Source organism: Anabrus simplex, chromosome 1 (genome assembly GCF_040414725.1).
Source record: "Anabrus simplex isolate iqAnaSimp1 chromosome 1, ASM4041472v1, whole genome shotgun sequence".
NCBI lineage: Eukaryota > Metazoa > Arthropoda > Insecta > Orthoptera > Tettigoniidae > Anabrus > Anabrus simplex.
Genome location: NC_090265.1, coordinates 412,920,529 through 412,944,911, shown reverse-complemented (window position 1 = coordinate 412,944,911; position 24,383 = coordinate 412,920,529). Strand labels below are relative to the sequence as shown.

The 24,383-nt window shown below is 36.8% G+C and overlaps 1 protein-coding gene across 1 annotated transcript in view; it reads right to left on the bottom strand.

The window, feature by feature from the left end:
- Positions 1 to 263: 263 nt before the first annotated feature.
- LOC136856868 (sorting and assembly machinery component 50 homolog A) overlaps positions 264 to 24,383 on the bottom strand; it is a 165,942-nt gene continuing 141,822 nt past the window's right edge. Inside the window, exon 10 of the mRNA XM_067135071.2 lies at positions 264 to 1,472. Coding sequence (XP_066991172.1) covers positions 1,285 to 1,472 — 188 coding nt within the window. The 3' untranslated portion in view covers positions 264 to 1,284. The remainder of the gene's footprint in view (positions 1,473 to 24,383) is intronic.

Below are 24,383 nucleotides of genomic sequence, written 5' to 3'. Positions count from 1 at the left end.
AATATGTAGTTGCTCCTATACGGAGAGGCTTGATTGAGTTCCTTTCTTCACCGTCAATGTGTCTGGTCAACATTTTTCATTTGGGACATAAAAATTTAAAATGTTGATTTTGAGTGTTATTTTGTTATTTTCAGATGTTACAATAATAATAATAATAATAATAATAATAATAATAATAATAATAATAATAATAATAATAATAATAATAATAATAATAATAATAATAATAATATTCTCTCTAAAATTTTATAACCATAGGAGCCTTAAAGAAAATTAATTTGAATTATATTTCTATTTCTTTCACATCATATATACAGGATAGAAATAACTTATTGCAACTGGTTCATATACAAGGTACTTTGTTAGATAACAATTATTAAGTTTTGTTCCAGAGTTTTGGGAGAGATTCCCACAGAAGTAACAACACAACATTATAATACAACTTCCCTTTTTTGTACAATAAACCATCAATCACAAGCTACAGAAATCAGTCACCAGATTGACTTATAAAGTACATAATTTTATTAAATTGTTTAGATTAACTACTTTCAACTATGGAAATTAGGCTGCTGATGCTAATTACTGAATAATTCGATTCTCATTCACGACTGTCACTTTGACCCATTCAATCTACTTATTGCAAAATGTTACAGTGAATTATAACTGTATTTACATAAGATCCATTCTGGATGGGTGTTCACTATCAAAGTTGGGACTGTGATAAATAAATAAAATTTATCTTAGTTGGGAATAAGAAAGCATAGTTTATAAAGTGACAAACAGAAATGTCACATTCGTAGCATCAAAACTAATGACAAATTCTACCACACATAACCTTTTCAGTTTTCTGAATGATGTAGAGAACATTTTGTTGTCAGTGGAACAAATGAACATTCAGCTCAAGAAATAATATTACACAGAATGGTTCTTTTGTGAATACTGGTATAAATACAATAGGGTTATTATTATAAAACAATGTTATATTGTTTATATTACAAGTAAGTACATTTTGTACATTTTTTCGTTTTTTCATTAAATTGTGATTACATAGAAAAATGGAACTTTGGGTTCAAATCAATAAAACAAATACACAGTCTTAAATTTGACTACTATTTAACTGCTCAACAGAACTCATGACAGTAACCTTACTTAAAAAAAAAAAAAAAACATTACAGGTCACAAAGCACCTCTTTAAAACCTTTGACTATTCTATCCTAGTTTACATGAATCCTAGGTTTAAATCTGTACAACTAAGGCAGCTCTGGCAAGGACCTCTCTCAGTGACTAGAGGAACTGTAAACCAATGCCAAACTGTATGCCTGGGGCAGGACGATCTCCACGCTTGAATGACACAGGAATACAGTAGTTGAGTTCAACACGAGCCATGTGACCAAGTCGCAGGGCCAGCCCAATACCGTACGCCATGCGTAAATCAGTTCCCAGGATTTTCAGGTTATGCTGGTAGTCATCCGCTAAAAGTTGAACGACAAAATTAGACAGTTTGGATATTTTATAATACAAATGCAGGATGATTCCATGATATGGAAATTAGAATGTATGAATTTATTAGAATGAATCTCAAATATTTGTTACGATTTTTTAGCTTCAGCACGGGAGTATACTTACTATTAAAATATCTCTGAGATGGAGTACAACTATTTTGGTACCATATAAATATTTCAGTCAGGATGGTTTAGGAATAAGACTGGACTAAGACAGGGGAGAGTGCTGTCACCTTTTTTTGTTTATTACGGTCAACGTAAATGAAACAAATGAAGCCTATGGAAATAAAGAGATGAAGATACTGCTAATTGAAGATGATTATGTGATCTGGAGAAAGAACAGCAAAGAAGTGCAACAACAACTAGACGTACTGAATGAAAAAATTGAGAAGTATGGCAAGAAAATCAGTACAGAGTAAAGCAAGACTGTGGTGATGTCGAGAGGGGAAAGGCAAGGAAAGGGCACTGAGAAAATTGGAAGTCAGAGTCTGGAAATTGTGGACAGCTTTAAATTCCTAGGAAGTGAATTAATGCAAAATGCTAGGGTGGACATGGAGATTAGCAGAAGGGTACAGCAGGGTAATGCATTCCACCAAAGTGTAAGAAAACTTGTTTGGAGAAAAGGAGTACCAAGGAAAAGTAGAATTCAAGCCAGTAAGATGAAATTCCTAACAAGTATGATAGGAAAGCTAAATGAGAGAGTTGAAAAGAATAAACTAAGGTGGATTGGGCATGTAAAGAGGATGGAGGAGAACAGAATGCCAAGACAGATGCTGGAGGCAAAGTGCGAGGGCAAGAGAGCAAGGAGATGACCTACAGTAGAACAAGGTAGACTGAATCAGTGAAGAGCGGCATAAGAAGGAAATTTAGACTGGGACAAGATCATAGAGGAGGAATGGTGGAAGGAAAGAGGAAGATGGAGAAGTGCTATAAATACCCTGACCCGGCAGGAGCTGGATAAGGGGAAATGATAATGATGATGATGATGATGATAAATATTTCAGTGCAGTAATAACAGAGATGTTTCTTAATGGCCATGATATTTTACTCCATAAACCAAAACGTCGTCCAACATATCCACACACTTTGTAAGTAGAAACTTCTATATACCAAACAATTTAAAGAATAAAATGGAAGAAACAGTAAAAACTATAAAAGTTCATAACTTTCCTGTTGTTTCCTGTATTAAAATTACTTGTTTGTTTTGATTGTTGTTCTTAATGCACAAATAATTTATATTTTAAACCAGAAAATTCTTCAGTTTCTCACAGATATTATGATGTTAAATTCTCTGTATCCTTGTATTCTATGGAAATGATGATTCCCAGACAGATCAGAACGCAATACCTACTTTACAATTGCTAAATAATTAACTCTTATTTTCACACCATGTGAGAATGGTGTAAGACTAAACATTACCAAAACTGAATATTCAAAACTCAGCATGCAAACTGATCATACCATCAGTACAGAGGGTCACCATCTCACCAAGAAGAAACTTCTAGTGCTGATAAAAGGGGAGTCCCAATACTGAGGTCAGAATTTGACAGAGATTGCAAGACTCAAGTAGGGATTAAGTTCAGCTTTAGCCCAGTCAAATCATAATAAATGCAATACTAACAAAAACCAACACAATCCAATGACAGACATAGACATACACCAAGGACAATATCATAAGAAAATTGAGGAATTAGTAAATATAACAAATTGGTCACAGTATTCTCTTAGTATCAGTAATTCCATGCATCAAATGTATTAGCTGATGGAAATGGATTCAATTTTAAAACAAAGAATACTAATCCAACAGAAGATAAAGAAAATACTGTAGCAGGCTTTAATAGTTTAATACGTCGCACCGACAGAGATAGGTCTTATGGCGACAATGGGACAGGTAAGGGCTAGGAGTGGGAAGGAAGCGTCCGTGGCCTTAATTAAGGTACAGTTCCAACATTTGACTGGTGGAAAATGGGAAACCATCTTCAGGGCTGCTGACAGTGGGGTTTGAACACACTATCTCCCAAAGTCTGGATACTTGCCGCACTTAAGCGACTGCATCCATTGAGCTCGGTGAAGGTTGTATGAAAGGTAGATGCTACATAAGGGAAAATCAAAGAAACTTTAGAATACTACGGGCTCTCATGAAAAATAATTTCTAGAGAAATAAGACAAGGCAGAAAGATGGCAAGACCACATTCAGCAACAGTATCATGGGCAGTAAGTAAATTATAATATACTGTAAAAAGAAGAGACTATCCATACTGATGAAAGGGGAGACCCGATCTTCAGGTCAGAATTTGACAGAGACTGAGAGACTCTAGTAGGAATTAGATACCTGGATTTGATGGTATACTTTCAGAATTACTGACTGCCTTAGGAGAGGTCAATATGGCAAAGCTATCAGTGTGTAAGATGTACCAGAGAGAAGTGTCATCTGATTTTAAAACGGGGTTCAAACCCCCACTGTTGGCAACCCTGAAGATGGTTTTCTGTGGTTTTCCATGTTCACACCAGGCAATACTGGGGATGTACCTTAATTGGGGGCGCGGTTGCTTTCTTCCCACTCCTAGTCCTTTCCTGTCCCATCGTCACCATAAAACCTATCTGTGTCAGTGAGATGAAAAGGCAATTGTAAAAACAAAAAACTGTTATTCTTGCACCCAAAAAATGCAAGTGCTGACAAGTGTGGAAATTATTGCAACATTAGTTTCGTTCCTCAAGTGTGTAAAATTTCAAATAAATTATGTATTTATAGAAGAATGGACAGACAAGCAGAAGTTGAGTTGGGTGAAGATCAGTTTGGCTTCCAAGGAAATATAGGAACATGTGAAGCAATATTGATCCATGTATGATCTATACAGTATTTTCATAATAATCAGTTATATTATCATTACAACATTAACATTATAGTACTAGTTCTGATGAACTTGGGCCACCATCAGCTACACATATTTGAAAATTGGCACAATAAAACATTGTATTACACAACGCTTAGCCTTGTGGTGAAAGATATACTAGACAAACTCTTGAAACTTAGTTCAGGGAGACATATATAGATTATTACTGTAAGAAATAGTGGCCCAGAAGATGTTAAGTCTGTTGATACGGATCGGATGTATCCAGAATAAATGTTCCCCTCTCTTCTCTCACCCAGCTTCAAGTGAGTCTTTCATCAGTGATGGAGTGGCAAGATTAAGATAGTACTTTACAACAGAGTCAGGTCAGAATATTTTCAGCTACTGTATGCGACAGTAGACGTACTACCTGCGACTGTCTGGCTGAGGGTCTGGCGGCTAAGGGAAAATCAATAGCTGCGAGCATGGTTTTTCCCCTTAGAAGGTTGGATAAGATGAGACCTTTGTGTGGGAAATAACACATAAATTCATCAGCTGCTGCCTTGCAGTAAGGCAGGGGACTGCCAAAGGCTAAGGGAGACCACCCTAAAAGAAAATTCTCTAGTACGTTAGGCCTAGCAAGTCAGTACAGGAGTACAATGCAGTTGCTTTCAAAACGAAAACGAGCCTTGGAAAAAAAACCAAAAAAAAAAAAAAAAAACATATTCTGAATGTCGACAGTACTTCAAGTACTCTTGAAACTAATGACGACATCACGTCTGATGATCATTCAAGATGCACAAGAAGAACCGATCATAGAAACAAGCTTCGGATTGGAACCTCAAACGTTATGACTCTAACAGGAAAATGCAACGGTTGGCTGTTGCATTATTGTAGTGATAAAGTAGTTAAAACCTTGAAATCTTGACTTGGAAGAAATTCATGCCCAGATCTTTCAGTCTCCAAAAGATCGTCCTAAAACAAAATTACAAATATCCTTTGAGAAAAGTGAGATTATGCCCATGAAATGCCAGAGCATAAATAAAGTCTTCATAAATGATCAAAAAATTAACACAGTTCTACATTTTAAATATCTTGGAGAAATCAGCACACACAACTTAAACGAGAAAGAAACAGGGATAGATAGAACTAACAAAATGAAAAGATCCCAATTTCTAACCGGGTCAACATATAATAAGAAATGCCTGTCAATAGACACTAAGATCTGACACTATAAAACTGTAACTCTCCCAGAAGGCACTGTGAAGCATGTGAAACCCTATTACAAATTAAAAGTGAAAGAAGTGATCAGTTCTTCAAAACTGAAAGAAGAATTATCAGAATGAATATAAATAAAAAAATACCAGGTTGAAGGAGCCTGGAGAATCCTTCCTAATGAAACTGTCTATAGAGAGATTGAGCCAATCACCAGCACAATGAAGAAGAAAAGAATCTCTTCTCTCACATCTTGCGACTGCTAGGATCTACAGCAGTTGGACTCGAGATAGCAGATGCAGAGAACAAAAATAAAATTTACACCCTTTGTAAGAGACTCAAATTTTCAGCAGAAATGCAGCAGAAATGATGCACAGAAGGGCTACAGCGATTTCAGACGAACTGAGAAAATTACGATCGAAAAAAAAATGAAAAAATACTGGGCAGATCACAAGAACCAAACAGTACAACCTCCAAAAAGAAAGAGAACGTGGAATGACTCAAGTGGTACAATGTGGCCAATAAAGAAATTACGAGTACAATTAAATGTACCTGCTTCCCCCCACAAAGACATTCATAAGGATATCTAGATAACAAGATGGATTGACGATGAATCAAATGGATCATGTGCTAATAGACAAAAGACAGGCTTCTCATATTATGGATGTGATGAGCTGCCGAGGTGCAGATATCGACTCAAGACCATGATGATGAGATTGTCCTTGTCCTTGTGTGTTTCCATATTTGTCTTTTTAAAAATTTTTATAATTGGCTTTACATTGCACCAACACAGATAGGTCTTATGGCGATGATGGGATAGGAAAGGGATAGGAGTGAGAAGGAAGTGGCCATGGCCTTAATTAAGGTACAGTCCCAGCATTTGCCTGGTGTGAAAATGGGAAACCACAGAAAACCATCTTCAGGGCTGCCAAGAGTGGGATTTCAAACCCACTATCTCCCAAAAGCAAGCTCACAGCTGCACATTCCTAACTGCACAGCCAATTCGCTTAGTTCTATGTTTGTCCTTGTCTGTTATTTCTGTTGTTCCCTCTTCCCATACTGAGCTGCCATTGTATTCATCCTATTATAAGTGTCCCTTTCTTATCCCCCTCTGCTCCCTCCCTCTGACTTGATCTGACACTTGTTTGTTGTTTTCCTATACCGGTACTTATATTATTATAACACTGGGATCCTGTTCTCATTTTGTGTTTGTCCTGTGTTCCTATTCTTTTAACGACCTGTATTTATCTTTGTTTCATGTTGCTTTCCTTTTCCTGTATTTATCCAGCTTTCTTCTTATCCTACACTTATCCCATGTCAAGACTGAATATCTGTGAAGATGGCCCCTCAACGAGTGTTGATGCCTGTCCTGATGAAGCTGGGAAATAGAAACGTGCTCATCAGGGGCTGAGAAGAGATGGATATGGAAGAACTGGGATTGATGAGATGAGAGCCTATCTATTTGAAGGCAGCCAGTGTATGAAGATGTGGAGATTGTACTTTTGTGTTTCCATGTTTGTCCTTGTCTGCTATTTCTGTTGATCCTTCTTCCCACACTGACCTGCCATTGTGTTCATCCTATTATATGCGTTCCTTTCTTATTCCCCCACCTCTCTCTTTCTCTCTGACTTGATCTGACACTTCTTAAGTTCTTTTTCTATACTCAGATCAAACCATTTTCTGGTGAGAATAAAAATCCAGGAGAAAATTGCTGCCAAAACCAAAGATGCTACACTTCAGAAGAATAGGGTTCAGAATGTACAGATACTTAAAGACCAGAAAATACAGGCAGAATATCAGTATAAGTTACAAGAGAAACAAGTGGTTGACGTACTGTGGGATAAAATTAAATTGGCAGTAAAGATAACAGCTCAATATAGACTTGGAGAAAAAAACCTAGCCCAACAAAGAATGCTGCAAAGATACACACAAATTAACATGAGTATGTTTAAAGGAGAGAAAAAAATAAAAACTCTGATAAGAAATAAAAAGAGAATAGAAGGAAAAGATTTGGTGAAATTCAGAATGACTTTAAAAACAAACAGAGGTGAAAATTATTTTGTAGGGTGGGACAAACAAAAGGAGGGTTCCAACCAACAATGAACATGCTGAAAGATGAGGAAGACAGTATGGTTGTACGGATGGAGGAAATCCTAGAAACGTGGACACAACATTTTTAAGTTTTGCTATCAGGCAGACAGATGGAAAATGTAGAAAGTAATGGAGCAGCTAGAGCAGAAGATGGACAACAGCACCTGTTAAGAAGATAATAAAAGATACTATGACACCTTCAACTGATGAAATAAGGGAGATAATTAAACAACTTAAGGATGATAAAGCTCCTGGGAAGGATCATGCAACGGTAAAAATGATAAAGCCAGGAGGAGAAGTAATATTAGTAAGAAAGATACATGAGATAATTAGAGTGGTTTGGGAAACCGAAAAACTGCTAGATGATTGGACAATATCCACCAACTGTCCCATACATAAGAAGGGGTCATGTTTGCAGTGCACAATCTACTGAGGCATATCTCCGCTGAGTATTATGTACAAAATACTCTCTATTGCTGTAACTAAGAGAGTTGTAGAGAGTATCAGGCTGGTTTCAGGTCTGAAAGGTCTACTGCTGATCACATCTTCAAGGTACGTATGATACTAGAGAAGACCTATTAATATAATGTACAATTGAGACATCTATTTATAGACTTCAAACAGGCCTATGACAATAAAAAGGTCAGCATTCTGGGAAACAATGCAAAGTTTCAATTTCCCACAGAAGCTAATGAAGTGACCCAGGAGAACAGCAGAAGTCAGGCTAAAGTGCAGGGGTGTCTGTCAAAGTAATTTGCAATAGAAGGAGGTCAAAGGCAGGAGGAACCATTAGCTCAAAGTTTATTTAACCTATCACTGCAGAAAGCGGTAAGAGCAATAACCACAACCCCAGGAGGCAATATATGTATTATATAGATAAGACCTGTAGAATTCGTGGCTTACGCAGATGGCATTATGATTACTGAGAGACGTACATAAGCACTTAAATCAGCATTGAGAGAGTTTGAAACAGCTGTCAAAGTCCTTAGTTTAGAGATCAATGAACCAAAATCTGAGTACATGGTAACTGAAAGGACAAAAAGAAATGGAGAGTCTCCAAGTTGGAGCAGTAGACAGTTCCATGTATCTTGGCTCAGTTGTAACATCAGAAAACAAAGTGGAGGCAGATATAACAGATCGCACTAAGGCTGCCAATAGAGCATACAGAGCACTGTACTCTCTCCTGGGCAGTAACAATCTAAGCAGGAAATTAAAACTATAAAGCAGCAATCAAACCAGTTGCAATGTGCATCAATGAGGCATGGGTGCTGAGTGAGGCTATGAAGAAGAAAATGACCGTCTGGGAATGGAAAAGTGTTGAAAATATTTGGCCCAGTGAAAGACAGACAGACATGGAGGATTAGAACCAACAAACAAAGAAATAAGAGTATTATATTATAAAGAATCTGACATGGTAGTCTCAGTCAAAATGGGCAGAATAAAACTGTTAGGGCATGTACAATGGATGGAAGAAAAAGGTACCCAAAGAAGGCTCTAATAGGGCATCCTGGTGGTAGAAGAATGAGAGGTTGAACCTGTGTGAGATGGCTGGTTGAGGTGAGGGCAGACCTGAGAACTATTAGTGAGAGGAGATGGCATAGACGTGCAGAAAGATTTAGTTTACTGGAAATTTGTGAGCAAGGAAGCCAAGGTCCTCAGAGGACCATAGTGCCATGGAATCAGTAAGTAATAACAATAACACAAATAAAAATTATAACTTGAACAAGGCTAGAACTTGCAAACTTTGAATCATTACGCAAGCGCATAACTGCTGGTCGATGAGAAGTAGATATCAAAACAACTCCTTAAACACCATAGTTTTTGCTTCTATTGCACATCTAAAAGCACATGCATCATGAACGGTACAGGGATATGAAGTGGAATTTAGAATATATTCACTGTTCAAGAACGGTCACTTCTTTTTTTGACAGCTGTACATATCCTGGATCAATTTCACGTAAGATTCTGGGAAGCCATGAGCTTGTAATGCTGCCCAAATCAGATCTCTCAGTACCCTGCCGAATTCACAATAAATTCTTCTTCTTCTTGGTGCCTTAACTGTTACAGATGTTAGCGATCAACATGGCAATGTTGTCTTTTGATACAACAGCCCTGAAGAGCTCCTCAGATGTCATGTCTCACAATTTGCAAGCGTTATCCAAACAAGAAATCCTCTCCCTCCCAGGTGCTCTTCTCCCGTCCATCTTTCCTTGCAAGAAGAGCTGTAGGAGGTGGTACTTAGACTCAATTCGCATTATGTGGCCTTGATACTGCAGTTTCTTCTTATTAACGGTAAACTAGAGTTCAGGCTGAAAACACACAAGTTGAAGGACTTCATCGTTGGTCAGATGTTGCAACCATGTAATCTTGAGCAGGCACCTGTAGATCCACATTTCAAAGGCTTGGATTTTCTTCTCCATGACATCAGTTAGTGTCTAACCTTCAATACCATAAAGAAGAGTGTGGAGTTGATGTAACATCTCACTATTTGCCTCTTCAAAGTTTTTTCTTTTATTTGCTATTTGCTTTACGTCGCATCGACACAGATAGGTCTTATGGCGACGATGGGATAGGAAAGGCCTAGGAATTGGGAGGAAGCGGGTACAGCCCCGGCATTTGCCTGGTGTGAAAATGGGAAACCACGGAAAACCGTCTTCAGGGCTGCCAACAGTGGGGCTCGAACCCACTATCTCCCAATTACTGGATATCTTCAAAGTTTAGGCTGAGGTCATGACTGTGTAGATATTTTTCTTAATGAAGATGTTTCTTGCTCGTTCTATGCAACATCTGAAAAGTGTATTGACAATGTGGACCCAACATAAACTATTTTAAATAGTTTCTTTAATAGATAACGGATGCCATGCAACCTAAACCTTCCATGATTTTAGTATGGCCCATAACCGTCAGTTTTTTGATTTAAACAATCCTCCTCCTCCTCCTCATCATCATCATCATCATTATTTCCCATTATCCAGCTGTAGCCGGGTAGGGGCAAATATGGTTCCTCTCCACTTTCTTCAGTCTTTCCACCACTCCTCCTCCAACACTGTGTCCCAGTCCAGGTTTCTTTCTCTAATACTGCATGGAATTGTGTCCTTCCATCTCAATCATGGTCATCCATGGCCTCTCCTTCCTTGCATCTGCATTTCCATCACCTTTTTTGGCATTCTTTCATCACTCATTCGCTTTATGTGTCCAAACCATCTTATTTGGCTCTTCTCGATTCTATCGTTCATTCTTTCCACTCCATTTTCCTCCTGGATTTTCTCATTCCTTATTTTGTCTCTTCTACTCTTCTGTATCATACTCCTCAAGAACTTCATTTCAGCTTGCTGTATTCGACTCTCATCCTTTTTTGTCACTGTCCAAGTTTCTGCTCCGTAAGTTGTTATGGGTACGTAATAAATCTTGTACCGGTACAGTTTCCTTTGCTTCCAATGGCACATCTTTGTCCCATAACATGTTTCTTACACTATGATAGAAACAACTTCCAACTTGAATCCTCTTGCTAATCTCAGCATCCAGTCGATCATTCTCCATTAATTCACTCCCCAGGTATTTAAACGTTGGCACTACTTCCAGAGTTTTCTCACAACACATTATTTTTTCCAGGCTAATACGTCAGTTAAAAATTCCCTAGAACTTTGTAATACAATTAAAGATCATACTTTACTAAAACATTACACCCTTCCCTCCTTTGACATTGTTAATATGTATGCGAATCTACCTATTAACAAAAGCATTAAATTAGTTAAAATTAATCTTCCCAAATTCAGTAAATTGACTGTAGGTGAGATAGACGAGTTTGTTCATATCCCCAAATTTACATTAAGTAATAATTTATTCACTTTTAATAATAATGTATACCAACAGACGGGTCTTCCTATGGGGTCACCGACCTCGGGATTTTCTTGAACACACTCATATCATAGGCAAAATTAACAGTATCAAACACTGGAACTGCTAAGTTGATGGCACTTTTATTATCCTACTATAGATTCTCATACTATAGATAGCAATACAGTACTTGAATTACTTCATAGCTCTGACCCTCATATAAAGTTCACGATAGAATTCGAATAACTCTCTTAATTATCTCGATCTATTACTCGCATTCATAATAAAACCCTTGCTTTCCTTTGATATTTACAGGAAGCCTACTCACCCAATTAACAAAATTCACCAAACTTCTCTACACCTGGGGATACATAAGAAGGCAGCTTTTAATAACATGATTTTCAGAGCACTTACTGATCTCTTATCTCGTGTAAGAATTTTAGGAAAGAAATCAACACCATTTATATAATAGCTGAATGTAATGGTTTCAATAAAGCCTTCATGAACAAAATTCTTAATAAATTTAGAAGTAAACCCAAGACCAACTTGGTAAAAGAACCTCCCCCTAAAAAGAAGTTTACAACTGTTACCTTCAATAATAATAATAATAATAATAATAATAATAATAATAATAATAATAATAATAATAATAATAATAATAATAATAATAATAATAATAATAATAATAATAATAACAACAACAACAACAACAACGACAATAATAATAATAATAATAATAATAATAATAATAATAATAATAATAATAATAATAATAATAATAACAACATATATGCTATTTCTAATATTTTTAAAAAGGATAAGTTAAAAATAGCTTTCAAGACCACTCACACCAATGCTAAAATAGTTTTTAATTCCCATACCGCCAATGGCAACAGCAAATTTACAAACTCTGGGGTATACAAATCAAAGTGCCACTCTGGTTTTTCAAAGTACAGGCCGTAGTTTCAATATAAGATACATGGAACATCTTAACGCCTTGAAGTATAACCGCTACTCAGCCATGAGCGAATAATGTAAGCAACAAAATTATAAATACACAACAACTGACCAGGATTTAAAGATTTTACAATATGAACAGAACGGTCTCTTATCCATTATACTGGAAAATATTTATACTGATATTGACCAATACAACAATTCCTCACACAACCTAAATGCAATCAATGAGATGAAAAATGTTTTATTGGAAACCTTTGTCCCGCTCATCTGTCAACAATTTATTAATAAAAACGAGTTTCCCTACCAACGTTCCAGAACTAGAGCCGCCCTTCCCTCAATATCCCCCTCCCGTACCTTACCCCTCCTCATTCCCCCTTCCGCTTCCCCACCCAACCATATCAGCTCTGACATGCTGTAAGCTACACACAAGCTTAGTGTCAATGTGACATGACACCAACAAGGTCGTACCATTTAAGACAGCCTTTCAACGAGTAAGTTGATTGAGCCTTTTTATTTCAAATAATATTTTTTTGTTTATGTTTCATCCAACCATTCTCCTTTTTTCCCCTAAATTACAGATGATGCACACTTATTATTCCCTTTATTGACAGTCTCACTATGCTGTGCAACACAGTGTTTCACTTTTTAAAAATAGAATTAGCAAGTTTTATGTCAACCAAACGAGTTTTCTGACGAGAGGACTTTTTACCTAAACATGTTTTTACTTTGTCAATCAGGATCCTTGTAGTTAAATTCCACACACTTCATCAGTGTTTTTTATTTGTTTGCATAAATGTAATATTGCAAGTTGCTTTACGTTGCACCGACACAGACAGGTCTTATGGCGATGACGGGACAGGAAAGAGCTAGGGGTGGGAAGGAAGCGGCCGTGGCCATAATTAAGGTACAGCCCCAGCATTTGCCTGGTGTGAAAATAGGAAACCACGGAAATCCATTCTCAGGGCTGCTGACAGTGGGGTTCGAACCCACTATCTCCCGAATACTGGATACTGGCCGAACTTAAGCAACTGCAGCTATCGAGCTCGGTAATGTAATATTGAGCTTCTACTGAGGATGGCCTTTAGATTAAGCTGAAACATGTATGGATATCATCCCATCTAATATAGATGGTTGTTTTGTATTGAAAAGGAGGATTATATAAATACATTTTATTTGTAAAGTGATAACCGTCAATACGGAATGAGATTTATAACATGCAATGGTTTGATAGAAGGCAGTTCGGGTTTAGGAAAGGTTATTCCGCTGAAGCTCAACTTGTAGGATTCCAGCAAGATATAGCAGATATCTTTGATTCATTTGAAGTTAAAAATTTCATGATTGTTCCATATTGAATAGAGCTATCCTTCAATTTTTCATCTTAGAACAAGTTCTTTAACTCATTATTGACCTTTAATACGTCTTCATATGTGAATGTAACTCAACAAGATTGTTACAAGACCTGCTTATGAACTTCAACTGGAATTGTTTTGAAACAAAATAGTGTTGTTCGTTTTACTCTTTTGACTGTGATCATTGTGTTATGAACATCAACTGGAATTGCTTCGACATGAAATAGTGTTAATTATTCTCTGTACTCTTTTTGACTGTGGTCATTGTGTTAGGTGTTTTTAGAACTTTATGATTTCATTTTTGCTCTGCTTTGCTAAATGGCTGATGATGACACTACAAATGTGTTGAAACCGGTCCCAAATGAACAGGTTGTTACTTCTATTTGGTTCAACTTAATAACAGAGTATTGAAAAGGTGGATCCTTCCTTCTATTTAATATTGTATATGTATATCTGTGATTCAGGAAGTCAAATGGACTGTATCACGATTGAACCACCTAAGGCATTTGATAGGGTAGATCAAGGGACACTACTGGCAACAATGAGTGCAATTGTACTAGATAAAGGAGTGACTGAATGGGTGGATATATTTCTAGAAAATAGAACTCGGAGAATTAGAGTAGGAGAAGGTTTAGCTGACCCTGTAATATTTAGGAGGGGAATTCCTTAAGACAGTATTATTCGACCTTTATGTTTTCTTGTATATATAAACGATATGAGTAAAGAAGTGGAATCAAAGATAAGGCCTTTTACGGATGATGTTATTCTGTATAGAGTAATAAATAAGTTGCAAGATTGTGAACAACTGCAAAATGACCTCGGTAATGTTGTGAGAAGGACAGTTGGCAATGGTTTGACGATAAACGGTGTTAAAAGTCAGGTTGTGAGTTTTACAAACAGGAAAAGTCCTCTCAGTTTTAATTACTGCGTTGATGGGGTGAAAGTTCCTTTTGGGGATCATTGTAAGTATCTAAGTGTTAATATAAGAAAGGTTCATCATTGCGGTAATCACATAAATGGGTTTGTAATTCAATCAATCAATCAATCAATCAATCAATCAATCAATCAATCAATCAATCAATCAATCAATCAATCAATCAATCAATCGCTACTGATCTGCATTTAGGGCAGTCACCCAGGTGGCAGATTCCCTATCTGTTGTTTTCCTAGCCTTTTCTTAAATGATCGCAAAGAAATTGAAAAATTATTGAACATATTGAACTCCCCTTCCTATATAAGAATATTTGCCCCAATTTGTTCTCTTGAATTCCAACTCAAACTTATTCGTCTACTGATGTCCTCCCACGCCATCTCTCCACTGACAGCTCGGGACATACCACTTAATCTTAGCAGAAATATACCTGGACTTCCTCGAATACACCAAAATTGACAACGAATTCGAAAACATTCTCTTTTGGGCCAGATATGTTGACGATGTCTTTGTAATCATGAATGAGAAATCAATTAACGCACCCACCACCCTCTTAAGACTCAACAATATTGATCCTCATATCAAATTCACACTAGAATCCGAATCAAATCAAAAAATCAACTTTCCAGATTTAACCATCACTAGAAACTCAGATTTTTTCAGTTATAAAATTTTCAGAAAACCCACTCAAACAGCCTCCACCATTCGCCAAGATTCAGTGCACCCCCAGTCCCACAAACGAGCCACATACAACAGCCTAGTTCACCGAGCCTTCAGCATACCTATGTCCAATAAAGATCTAAAAAACAAACTCAACACAATCCGCGGAATCGCAAAATTCAACGGCTTCAGCAATCATTTTATAGAAAGGATAATCAATAAACACAAACATCGCCCAAAAACTACCCTCAAAAAAGAAATAACCAAACCTCTAACATTTTCCACCTTCACGTTCAACAATGATATCTACAAGTTAACCAACATCTTTAAGAAACAAGGCGTTAAAATAGCCTTCAAAACTAACAATAAGAACATGAACGTTTTATACAATACTTCACACATCAACAAGACCAGCAGTTTTTTAAAATCAGGAATTTATATGATCAAATGTACCACCTGTAAAAAAACCTACATCGGGCAAACCGGAAGAAACTTCATTATCAGATACCACGAGCACACTAACGCAATAAAATACAACAGGTTTTCAGCCATCGGCCAACACATGCAAGATTATAACCATAATTTCACCAATATTGAACAAGACATGGACATCCTCGTATTAGCAAACAAGGGCCCTTTACTCAACATAATGGAAAATTACTACATACACCTAGACCAATACTTTAACACCAGTCACAATCTCAATGAAATTCAGAGAAACCCAACATACTCTTTGATCTATTTATCACTTTCCTCAGAAACAATAATGCAGCCAACCTAAACTCAATCCTAAATTTAATCAAAGGTACTTTTCCGAGACAATTACACTTTCCCCCGCACCCTTCAGCCCCACCTTAAGCCCTCTTCCTTAAGCCATATATAATTTTATATATGTCATTTCAATACAAGAACTTACTGATTTCCATGATTATAATTTTTACAACACCCCATTTATACTTTATTCTTTGTTAAAAACTTCTTAGTATGTATATTCCTTGTATTATTAACTATTACCATAATAACATCTCATTTCATCTACCATATTCACTTGTTATTCTTTAAAATAACATTTTCTTAGGATTTCGCCAAAAGTGATCTTTGCTTCAATACGGCTGATGATGACCCCTAGATGGGTCGAAACTAGTACCGTGTAATTTATTATTTTGTGAATATATTTTAGTATTGAAAAGGTGGAAATGTTTACGTTGTTATTATTATTATTACTTATATATTACACTACTCTTTTGTCGGAAATCACTCAGAACAAATCGAGCTGCTTTTCTTTGGATTTTTTCCAGTTCTTGAATCAAGTAATCTTGGTGAGGGTCCCATACACTGGCACCATAATCTAGTTGGGGTCTTACCAGAGATTTATATGCCCTCTACTTTACATCCTTACTACAACCCCTAAATAACCTCATAACCATGTGCAGAGATCTGTACCCTTTATTAACAATCACATTTATGTGATTACCCCAATGAAGGTCTTTTCTTATATTAATACCTAGGTACTTACAATGATCCTCGAAAGGAACTTTCACCCCATCAATGCAGTAATTAAAACTGAGAGGACTTTTCCTATTTGTGAAACTCACAATCTGACTTTTAACCCCATACCATTGCCCACAGTCCATCTCACAACACTATCGAGGTCACCCTGCAGCCGCTCACAATCTTGTAACTTATTTATTACTCTGTACAGAATAACATCATCTGCAAACAGCCTTATCTCTCATTCCACTTCTTTACACATATCATTGATATATATAAGAAAACATAAAGGTCCAATAATACTGCCTTGAGGAATTCCCCTCTTAATTATTACAGGGTCAGATAAAGCTTTGCCTAAATTCTCTGAGTTCTATTTTCTAGAAATATAGCCACCCATTCGGTCACTTTTTTTTTTAAAGTCCAATAGCACTCATTTTTGCCAGTAGTCTTCCATGATCTACCCTATCAAATGCCTTAGAAGGTCAATCGCAATACAGTCCATTTGGCCTCCTGAATCCAGGATATCTGCTATATCTTACTGAAATCCTACAAGCTGAGCTTCAGTGGAATAACCTTTCCTAAACCCAAACTGCCTTCTGTCAAACCAGTTATTACTTTTGCAAACATGTCTAACATAATCAGAAAGAATGGTTTCCCAAAGCTTACATGCAATGCACCCTTTCCTTTGTACACAGGGGCTACTATAGCAACTCTCCATTCATTTGGTATAGCTCCTTCAACCAAACAATAATCAAATAAGTATTTCAGATATGGTACTATATCCCAACCCATTGCCTTTAGTATATCCCCAGAAATCTTATCAATTCCCGCTGCTTTTCTAGTTTTCAACTTTTGTATCTTACTGTAAATGTCATTTTCATCATAGGTAAATGTTAATACTTCTTTAGTATTACTCATCTCTCCTATCTGGACATTATCCTTGTAACCAACAATCTTTACATACTGCTGACTGAATACTTCTGCCTTTTGAAAATTCTCGTATACACACTCCCCTTGTTCATTAATGTTTCCAGGAATGTCCTTCTTTGAACCTGTTTCTGCCTTAAAATACCTATACATACCCTTCCACTTTTCACTAAAATTTGTATGACCACCAATTATGCTTGCCATCATGTTATCCTTAGCTGACTTCTTTGCTAGATTCAATTTCCTAGTAAGTTCCTTCAATTTCTCCTTACTTCCACAACCATTTCTAACTCTATTTCATTCCAACCTGCGCCTCCTTCTTAATCTCTTTACTTCTCTGTTATAATATAGTGGATCTTTACCATTCCTTACCATCTTTAAAGGTACAAACCTATCTTCACATTCCTCATAACTTGCTTTAAACCCATCCCAGAGTCTGTTTACATTTTTATTTACCATTTTCCAGCAATCATAGTTACTTTTTTTAAACTCCCTCATGCCTGTTTTGTCAGCCATATGGTACTGCCTAATAGTCCTAATTTTAATACCTTCCTTTCTTTCACATTTATTTTTAACTACGACAAAATCAGCTTCGTGATCACTAATACCATCTATTACTTCGGTTTCTCTATAGAGCTCATCTGGTTTTATCAGCACCACATCCAAAATATTCTTCCCTCTAGTTGGTTCCATCACTTTCTGAATCAGCTGCCCTTCCCATATTAACTTATTTGCCATTTGTTCATGCTTCCTGTCGTTCGCATTACCTTCTCAATTGACATTTGGAAAATTGAGATTACCTGCTACTATCACATTCCTTTCCATATCATTTCTAACATTGCTGATTACCTTATCAAATAATTCTGAATCAGCTTCAGCACTACCCTTTCCCGGGCTGTACACTCCAAAGACATCAAGTTGCCTATTATCTTTAGAGATGAGCCTTACACCCAGAATTTCATGTTTTTCATCCTTAACTTTTTCGTAGCTTACAAATTCTTCTTTCACCAGAATGAACACTCCCCCTCCTACCATTCCTATTCTGTCTCTATGATACACACTCCAGTTCTGTGAGAATATTTCTGCATCCATTATATCACTTCTCAGCCATGATTCAACTCCTATTACAATATCTGGTAAGTATATATCTATTAAATTACTTAATTCGATTCCTTTGTTTACAATGCTTCTACAGTTGAGCACTAACATTTTTATGTCATCCCTACTTGATTTCTAGTTCCCTGTTCACTTCACACCACTCCCTAGGCCACCGCGTTTCCCTTAATGTACCTGCCTATAACCCGTCTAAACAAGTTTCCTTATATGTACCACTGCGGTTTAAGTGAAGGCCATCTGACCGCAGATCCCTGTCTCCTACCCACCCATTAGGATCTGAAATCTCACTCCCAGTTTCCCACATACCCACTCCATAGTCTCATTTAAATCCCCAATCACCTTCCAGTCAGTATCCCTCCTATACAGTATTCCACTGATAACAATCTCCACTTCCTTAAACTTCATCCATGCATTTACCAGATCCCACACATCCCCAACTATGCTGGTACTTATACCTGCTTGCCTTACGTTGTTAGTACCAACATGAAACACAACCACCTTCTCCTTTCCCTCTTCCTTCTCTTCTACTTTCCTCAACATCTGGCCTCGACCTAATTCCTGGATAACACTCTACCCTGGTTCCCTTTCCTCCACACACTTTCGCCACATGTCTAACGATGGAATCCCCCATGACCAGAGCCTCAACCCTACCCACCTCATTTGATCCCGTCCCCTCCTGGTCAGCCCTATCTTCTCTCACTGCTGCAGAAGCTACTTCCTCTTCCCTTTTCTCCCTCCCATGACCCTGTCCCACCTGTCTTTTCCTTTCCACTACACTACATTTCCCTTTCCTACCTTTTCCCTTCCTCCTACCTCCACACATCTCGGGAACAGTTCCCTGTTCCTCATCTTCCCTCAGTTGTTCTACCTGCAGTGACTCGTACCGATTTCTTACAGACACCTGTCCTGAATTCTGATCCTGAACAGAGCCCTTAGCCTGCAATCTCCTTCCCCTTAAAACATTAGACCACCTGTCTTCTACAATTCCCCCATTTCCTTCCCATCCCTCCTTTACACCTCCTGTATCCTGAACATTATTTGAGGGAGGCATACTTTCCTTCCTGTCCTCTGAGTGAATCCCAATTATCTCTCTCAAACTCTCCAACTACTCCCTCGTACTCGTTAATGCCCGGCCATACCCACAGTTCCTACACTTGCACTGCGTAGCCATTATTTATGGAATAATGGGAATAAAACGAAAAATAAAATATCTTATTCCGTGCAAATAAAAATGAAAGGAAAGAAATATTGTCTAGGATAGTTCACAAAGATCACACAACAACAAAGCAATTAATATAAGCTACTACTACACTAAAATACTACTTAGTTGCACGATTTTTTTTTTCTACAACACCCTAACAGAATGAAAATTGCTGTCAATTACTGAAAACCGAAAGTAATACACAAGAATTAGATCTACACAATTCTAAACTGCAGTTAAGTCTACCCTAATTACGGTACTGCAACAGAATTCTAGTAAGAGAGTTAATACAGATACAACAGGTACTATAGATACTACAGATACTATACTACACAAATATTTCACAGTAATAGAATAAAAACACTAATTTATAATAAGATACCTACTATAATACACTACTGGTACAATGATTTTAAACTACGTTCAGACGTATCCTAATTATAATACAACAGATTATTACTAATCACAAACTGAAATGGAAATTAGAAGTTTGAAATTCGCAAGACTACTCAAAATAAGCACTCTAAGTTCTAATAAGTCACTACAATACACTACAAGAGTTTTTAAACCACGTTCAGACGTATCCTAATTACAATAGGTTATTATTAGGCACAAATAGAAATGAAAATTACAATTAGGCCTAAAGTTTGAAATTCGCAAGAACTACCGTACTCAAGGATTACCAACTAAGTTAAACGCGTAGACAGAAGATTATTTCTTTAGTATTACTTTACTTTATCCTACTATGTTCTAATAGAAATGAAACCTTGCGTTAGGTTAAATGCTTAAGTATCGAAAGGATTGCCGCACACAAGGAAAAACACGAAGATAACAGGCAAGATACTATCTAATATACCTTATCTTCACTACAATGGCACAGATCTCTATGTACATGGTTATGAGGGTATTTAGGGGTTGTAGTAATGGTGTAGAGGTAAGGGCATATAAGTCTCTGGTAAGACCCCAACTAGAGTATGATTCCTTCACCAGATTACTTGATTCAAGAACTGAAAAAAAAAAAAAAGCAGCTCGATTTGTTCTGGGTGATTTCCTACAAAGGAGCAGAGTTGCAAAAATGTTGCAAGGTTTGGGCTGGGAAGACTTGAGAGAAAGGAGACGATCTGCTCAACTAAGTGTTATGTGATATACCGTAGATGTTGATTCCCATATTGGTAAGGGGTATGTTCCGAGCTGTCAGTGGAGAGATAGCGCGGAATGACATTAGAAGAATATGAAGATAAAGTTGGAATTCAAGAGGACAAATTGGGGCAAATATTTGTTTATAGGAAGGAGATTTTTAAATTTTTAAGCGTAAAAAGAAAAAGGCTTTCTTCTTTACCTGCCTGCAACCAGGCAAAAAATATATAGGTACGGGAGTTAGGGATTGGTATAACTTATCAATGGAGATGTTCAATAAATTTACAATTTCTTTGCAATCATTTAAGAAAAGGCTAGGAAAACAACAGATAAGGAATCTGCCAGCTGGGTGACTGCCTTAAATGCAGATCAGTAGTGACTGATTGATTTGATTGATTTATTTATTGATTGATTGATTGCATGATATGAGTAACATCTTGGAAAAAGTGTATATGGTCAAAATAAATCTTAAACAGAAGTAATAAAATGTGGTCAAAGTAAGTCAGGTGAAGCCAAAAATATGAGATTTTGTGATTAAAAAAAATGAAGTAAATCTATACCTTCATCAGGATTGTGAAATAATGACTTACTGTATGTTTAAAGATGACTTTAAATATTAATATGAATCAGTCAAGTTATTTAGTAGTGTATTCTTTTATACTTATCGCATGGCTTTTAGTGCTGGGAGTGTCTGAGGACATGTTCGGCTTGCCTGGTGCAGATGTTCTAGTTGATACCCATGGGCGACCTGCACATCTGGATGTGGGATGATGATAATTATGAGATAGAGATAGGGTAAAACCTGGCGTCGGCACATAGCCTATTGCTGTCAAGCAACCAGGGTTTTTTTTTTTCAAAGCTTCACATCCACATACGACGGACGAATCACCAAACACAGCGTCATATGCACTTACTCCATATGAAAACTGTGGAGTGATTTTTGGGATTGAATCCAGGCTTTTGGCACACAATCTAGTGATTATAAATTGTGTACCACTACCTCTCCTATCCTGCCAGCCAACATTTTGATGGAAATATTTTTCTTCGACAAACAGGACTCGAACCGGCTTACGACAGTGTCGGACGATATAGACTTGACTATTTAATGATCATGGCCACCAGGCAGGCTGTATTTTTCAATGAAATTAGCTGATCAAAGTTCAGGACATACAGGAAGTTTTCACAGAAAAGCGAACTTTCCCAATAATACTGAATTTAAAGCACAGAGTTTAACTTGTGTAATTTAAGTAGAGCTTTTGTAACATTACAACTATACATATTTCATTACTGTGATATCTAAACATATATCTGATGATTTTAATTTGTTCCCAGACTTCCTATTTTCCTGTAATGTAAATATTTTCTTCCTGAGGTCCTTCCAAAAACAGAGAATTGACGTTCCACTGTATATAAAGAGACGGGTATCACATTCAAGTAACGACAAGAATTTGTTAAAGAAGTGTGGTTTAAATTCAGGTCAATACATGCAAGATTAAAAAAATCAAAATCCACAGTTCAGGAGTTCACATTTGGCATAAAACTGTAGGTTCCATGGCATATAACTTAAGTTTAATAGTAATGTAAACAAGATAGCTTACTTATACCATTACATTTAAAAAAAAAATACATCGCTTGGAAAAGTTTGATTTAAACGTAGACAACTTCATAAAACATCTAAATGTTTTTCATCAGAGATTCTCTGGACAAGACAGATGAATAATGAAGAATTAGGTACTGATGTTGGCAATACTAAGCTTGGCATCAAAAAGCAGGGAATGCATTAAAGTGGAAGTACATGCTATACTAGGTGCAAGCATTAATGTCATATAGATGCGGTGTAAACAATTCCAGAATTATCACCAATGAATGATCTGTACAATTTTAATAGTGTTCTTATGCGCTTGTCACCTGCTTGTACATGCCCACCTACCTGGCTGGGCAACACCGCACTGTGCACACACTGGCACTGGTTACTTCTCATATGCCATTAAAGCTTGTACTTACTATAGTTAATACAGGATACAAAAGTGACTAATGTTATTCTAAATAAGATTACCTTCATGACAGCTACCAGCAGAATATGCAGCAATCACACACAACAAATCATCAATCTTCAGTAGAAGGGAACAAAGGAACAGGCAAAAGTGCACAGCTGGACCAAATTGATAGGGAAGAGGGTCAAACTGTAAAGCAACTTCATAGGAAGCAGGATAATATGATTTGGAATAAAAGAGAAAATTTCTGAATAAGAAAATATGCTATATAAAATGACTAAATATGTTTACTGAATAATATGAAATGTAATGTAATGACTTTTGGGCAACAGAAATATTCGCTACCTAGCAATATTAAAGCAGCACAGAGTCAATGTTATATACAACCAGGAGGGAGTAAAAAAAATATTAAATTTCACATCCAACAAGACCAAACTCTACACTGTTATGCCCCTAACTGTAGGCCTTAAGGGACCACACCAAAATTTTAAAGGATGCAGTTACCAGCAAACAAGGAAAATAAAATAAAAAATTGTGTAAGATGTGCTTAAAAAAAAAAAAATATCTTTACATCACACCAACACAGATAGGTCTTATGGTCATTATGGGATAGGAAACAGCTAGGAGTGGGAAGGAAATGGTTCTGGCCTTAATTAAGGTTCAGCCCCAGCATTTGCCTTGTGTGAAAATAGAAAACCACGGTTAACCATCTTCAGGGCTGCTGACAGTGGGGCTTGAACACATAAACTCCTGAATGCACGCTCACAGCTGCGTGATCCTAACCACAAGGCCACTTGCTCGGAAAATTGTGTAAGTGGCATGGGTTTCTGGCTTGAAGGGGAAGCATGGAAAAATGTAAGTAATTACTACTCCCTAGTTTAATTAAAAATTGGGGAAAACTTCAAAAGGGAAAATTAACAAAATAAAATAATATATCTTCAATTTGGATAATAAAACAAACAACAGTTCCCTCACAGCGAGATGATAATAAAGTTACAGGTAATGTAGAACACGACTACTACAGGTCCAGGACAACATAACTCATACCTCTTAGGTACATCTATTGACTTAAACAATCACTCCTGAGATCTTGATACAAAGATCAAAAGGAAATACTACATACAGGTAAGTTATTAAAATA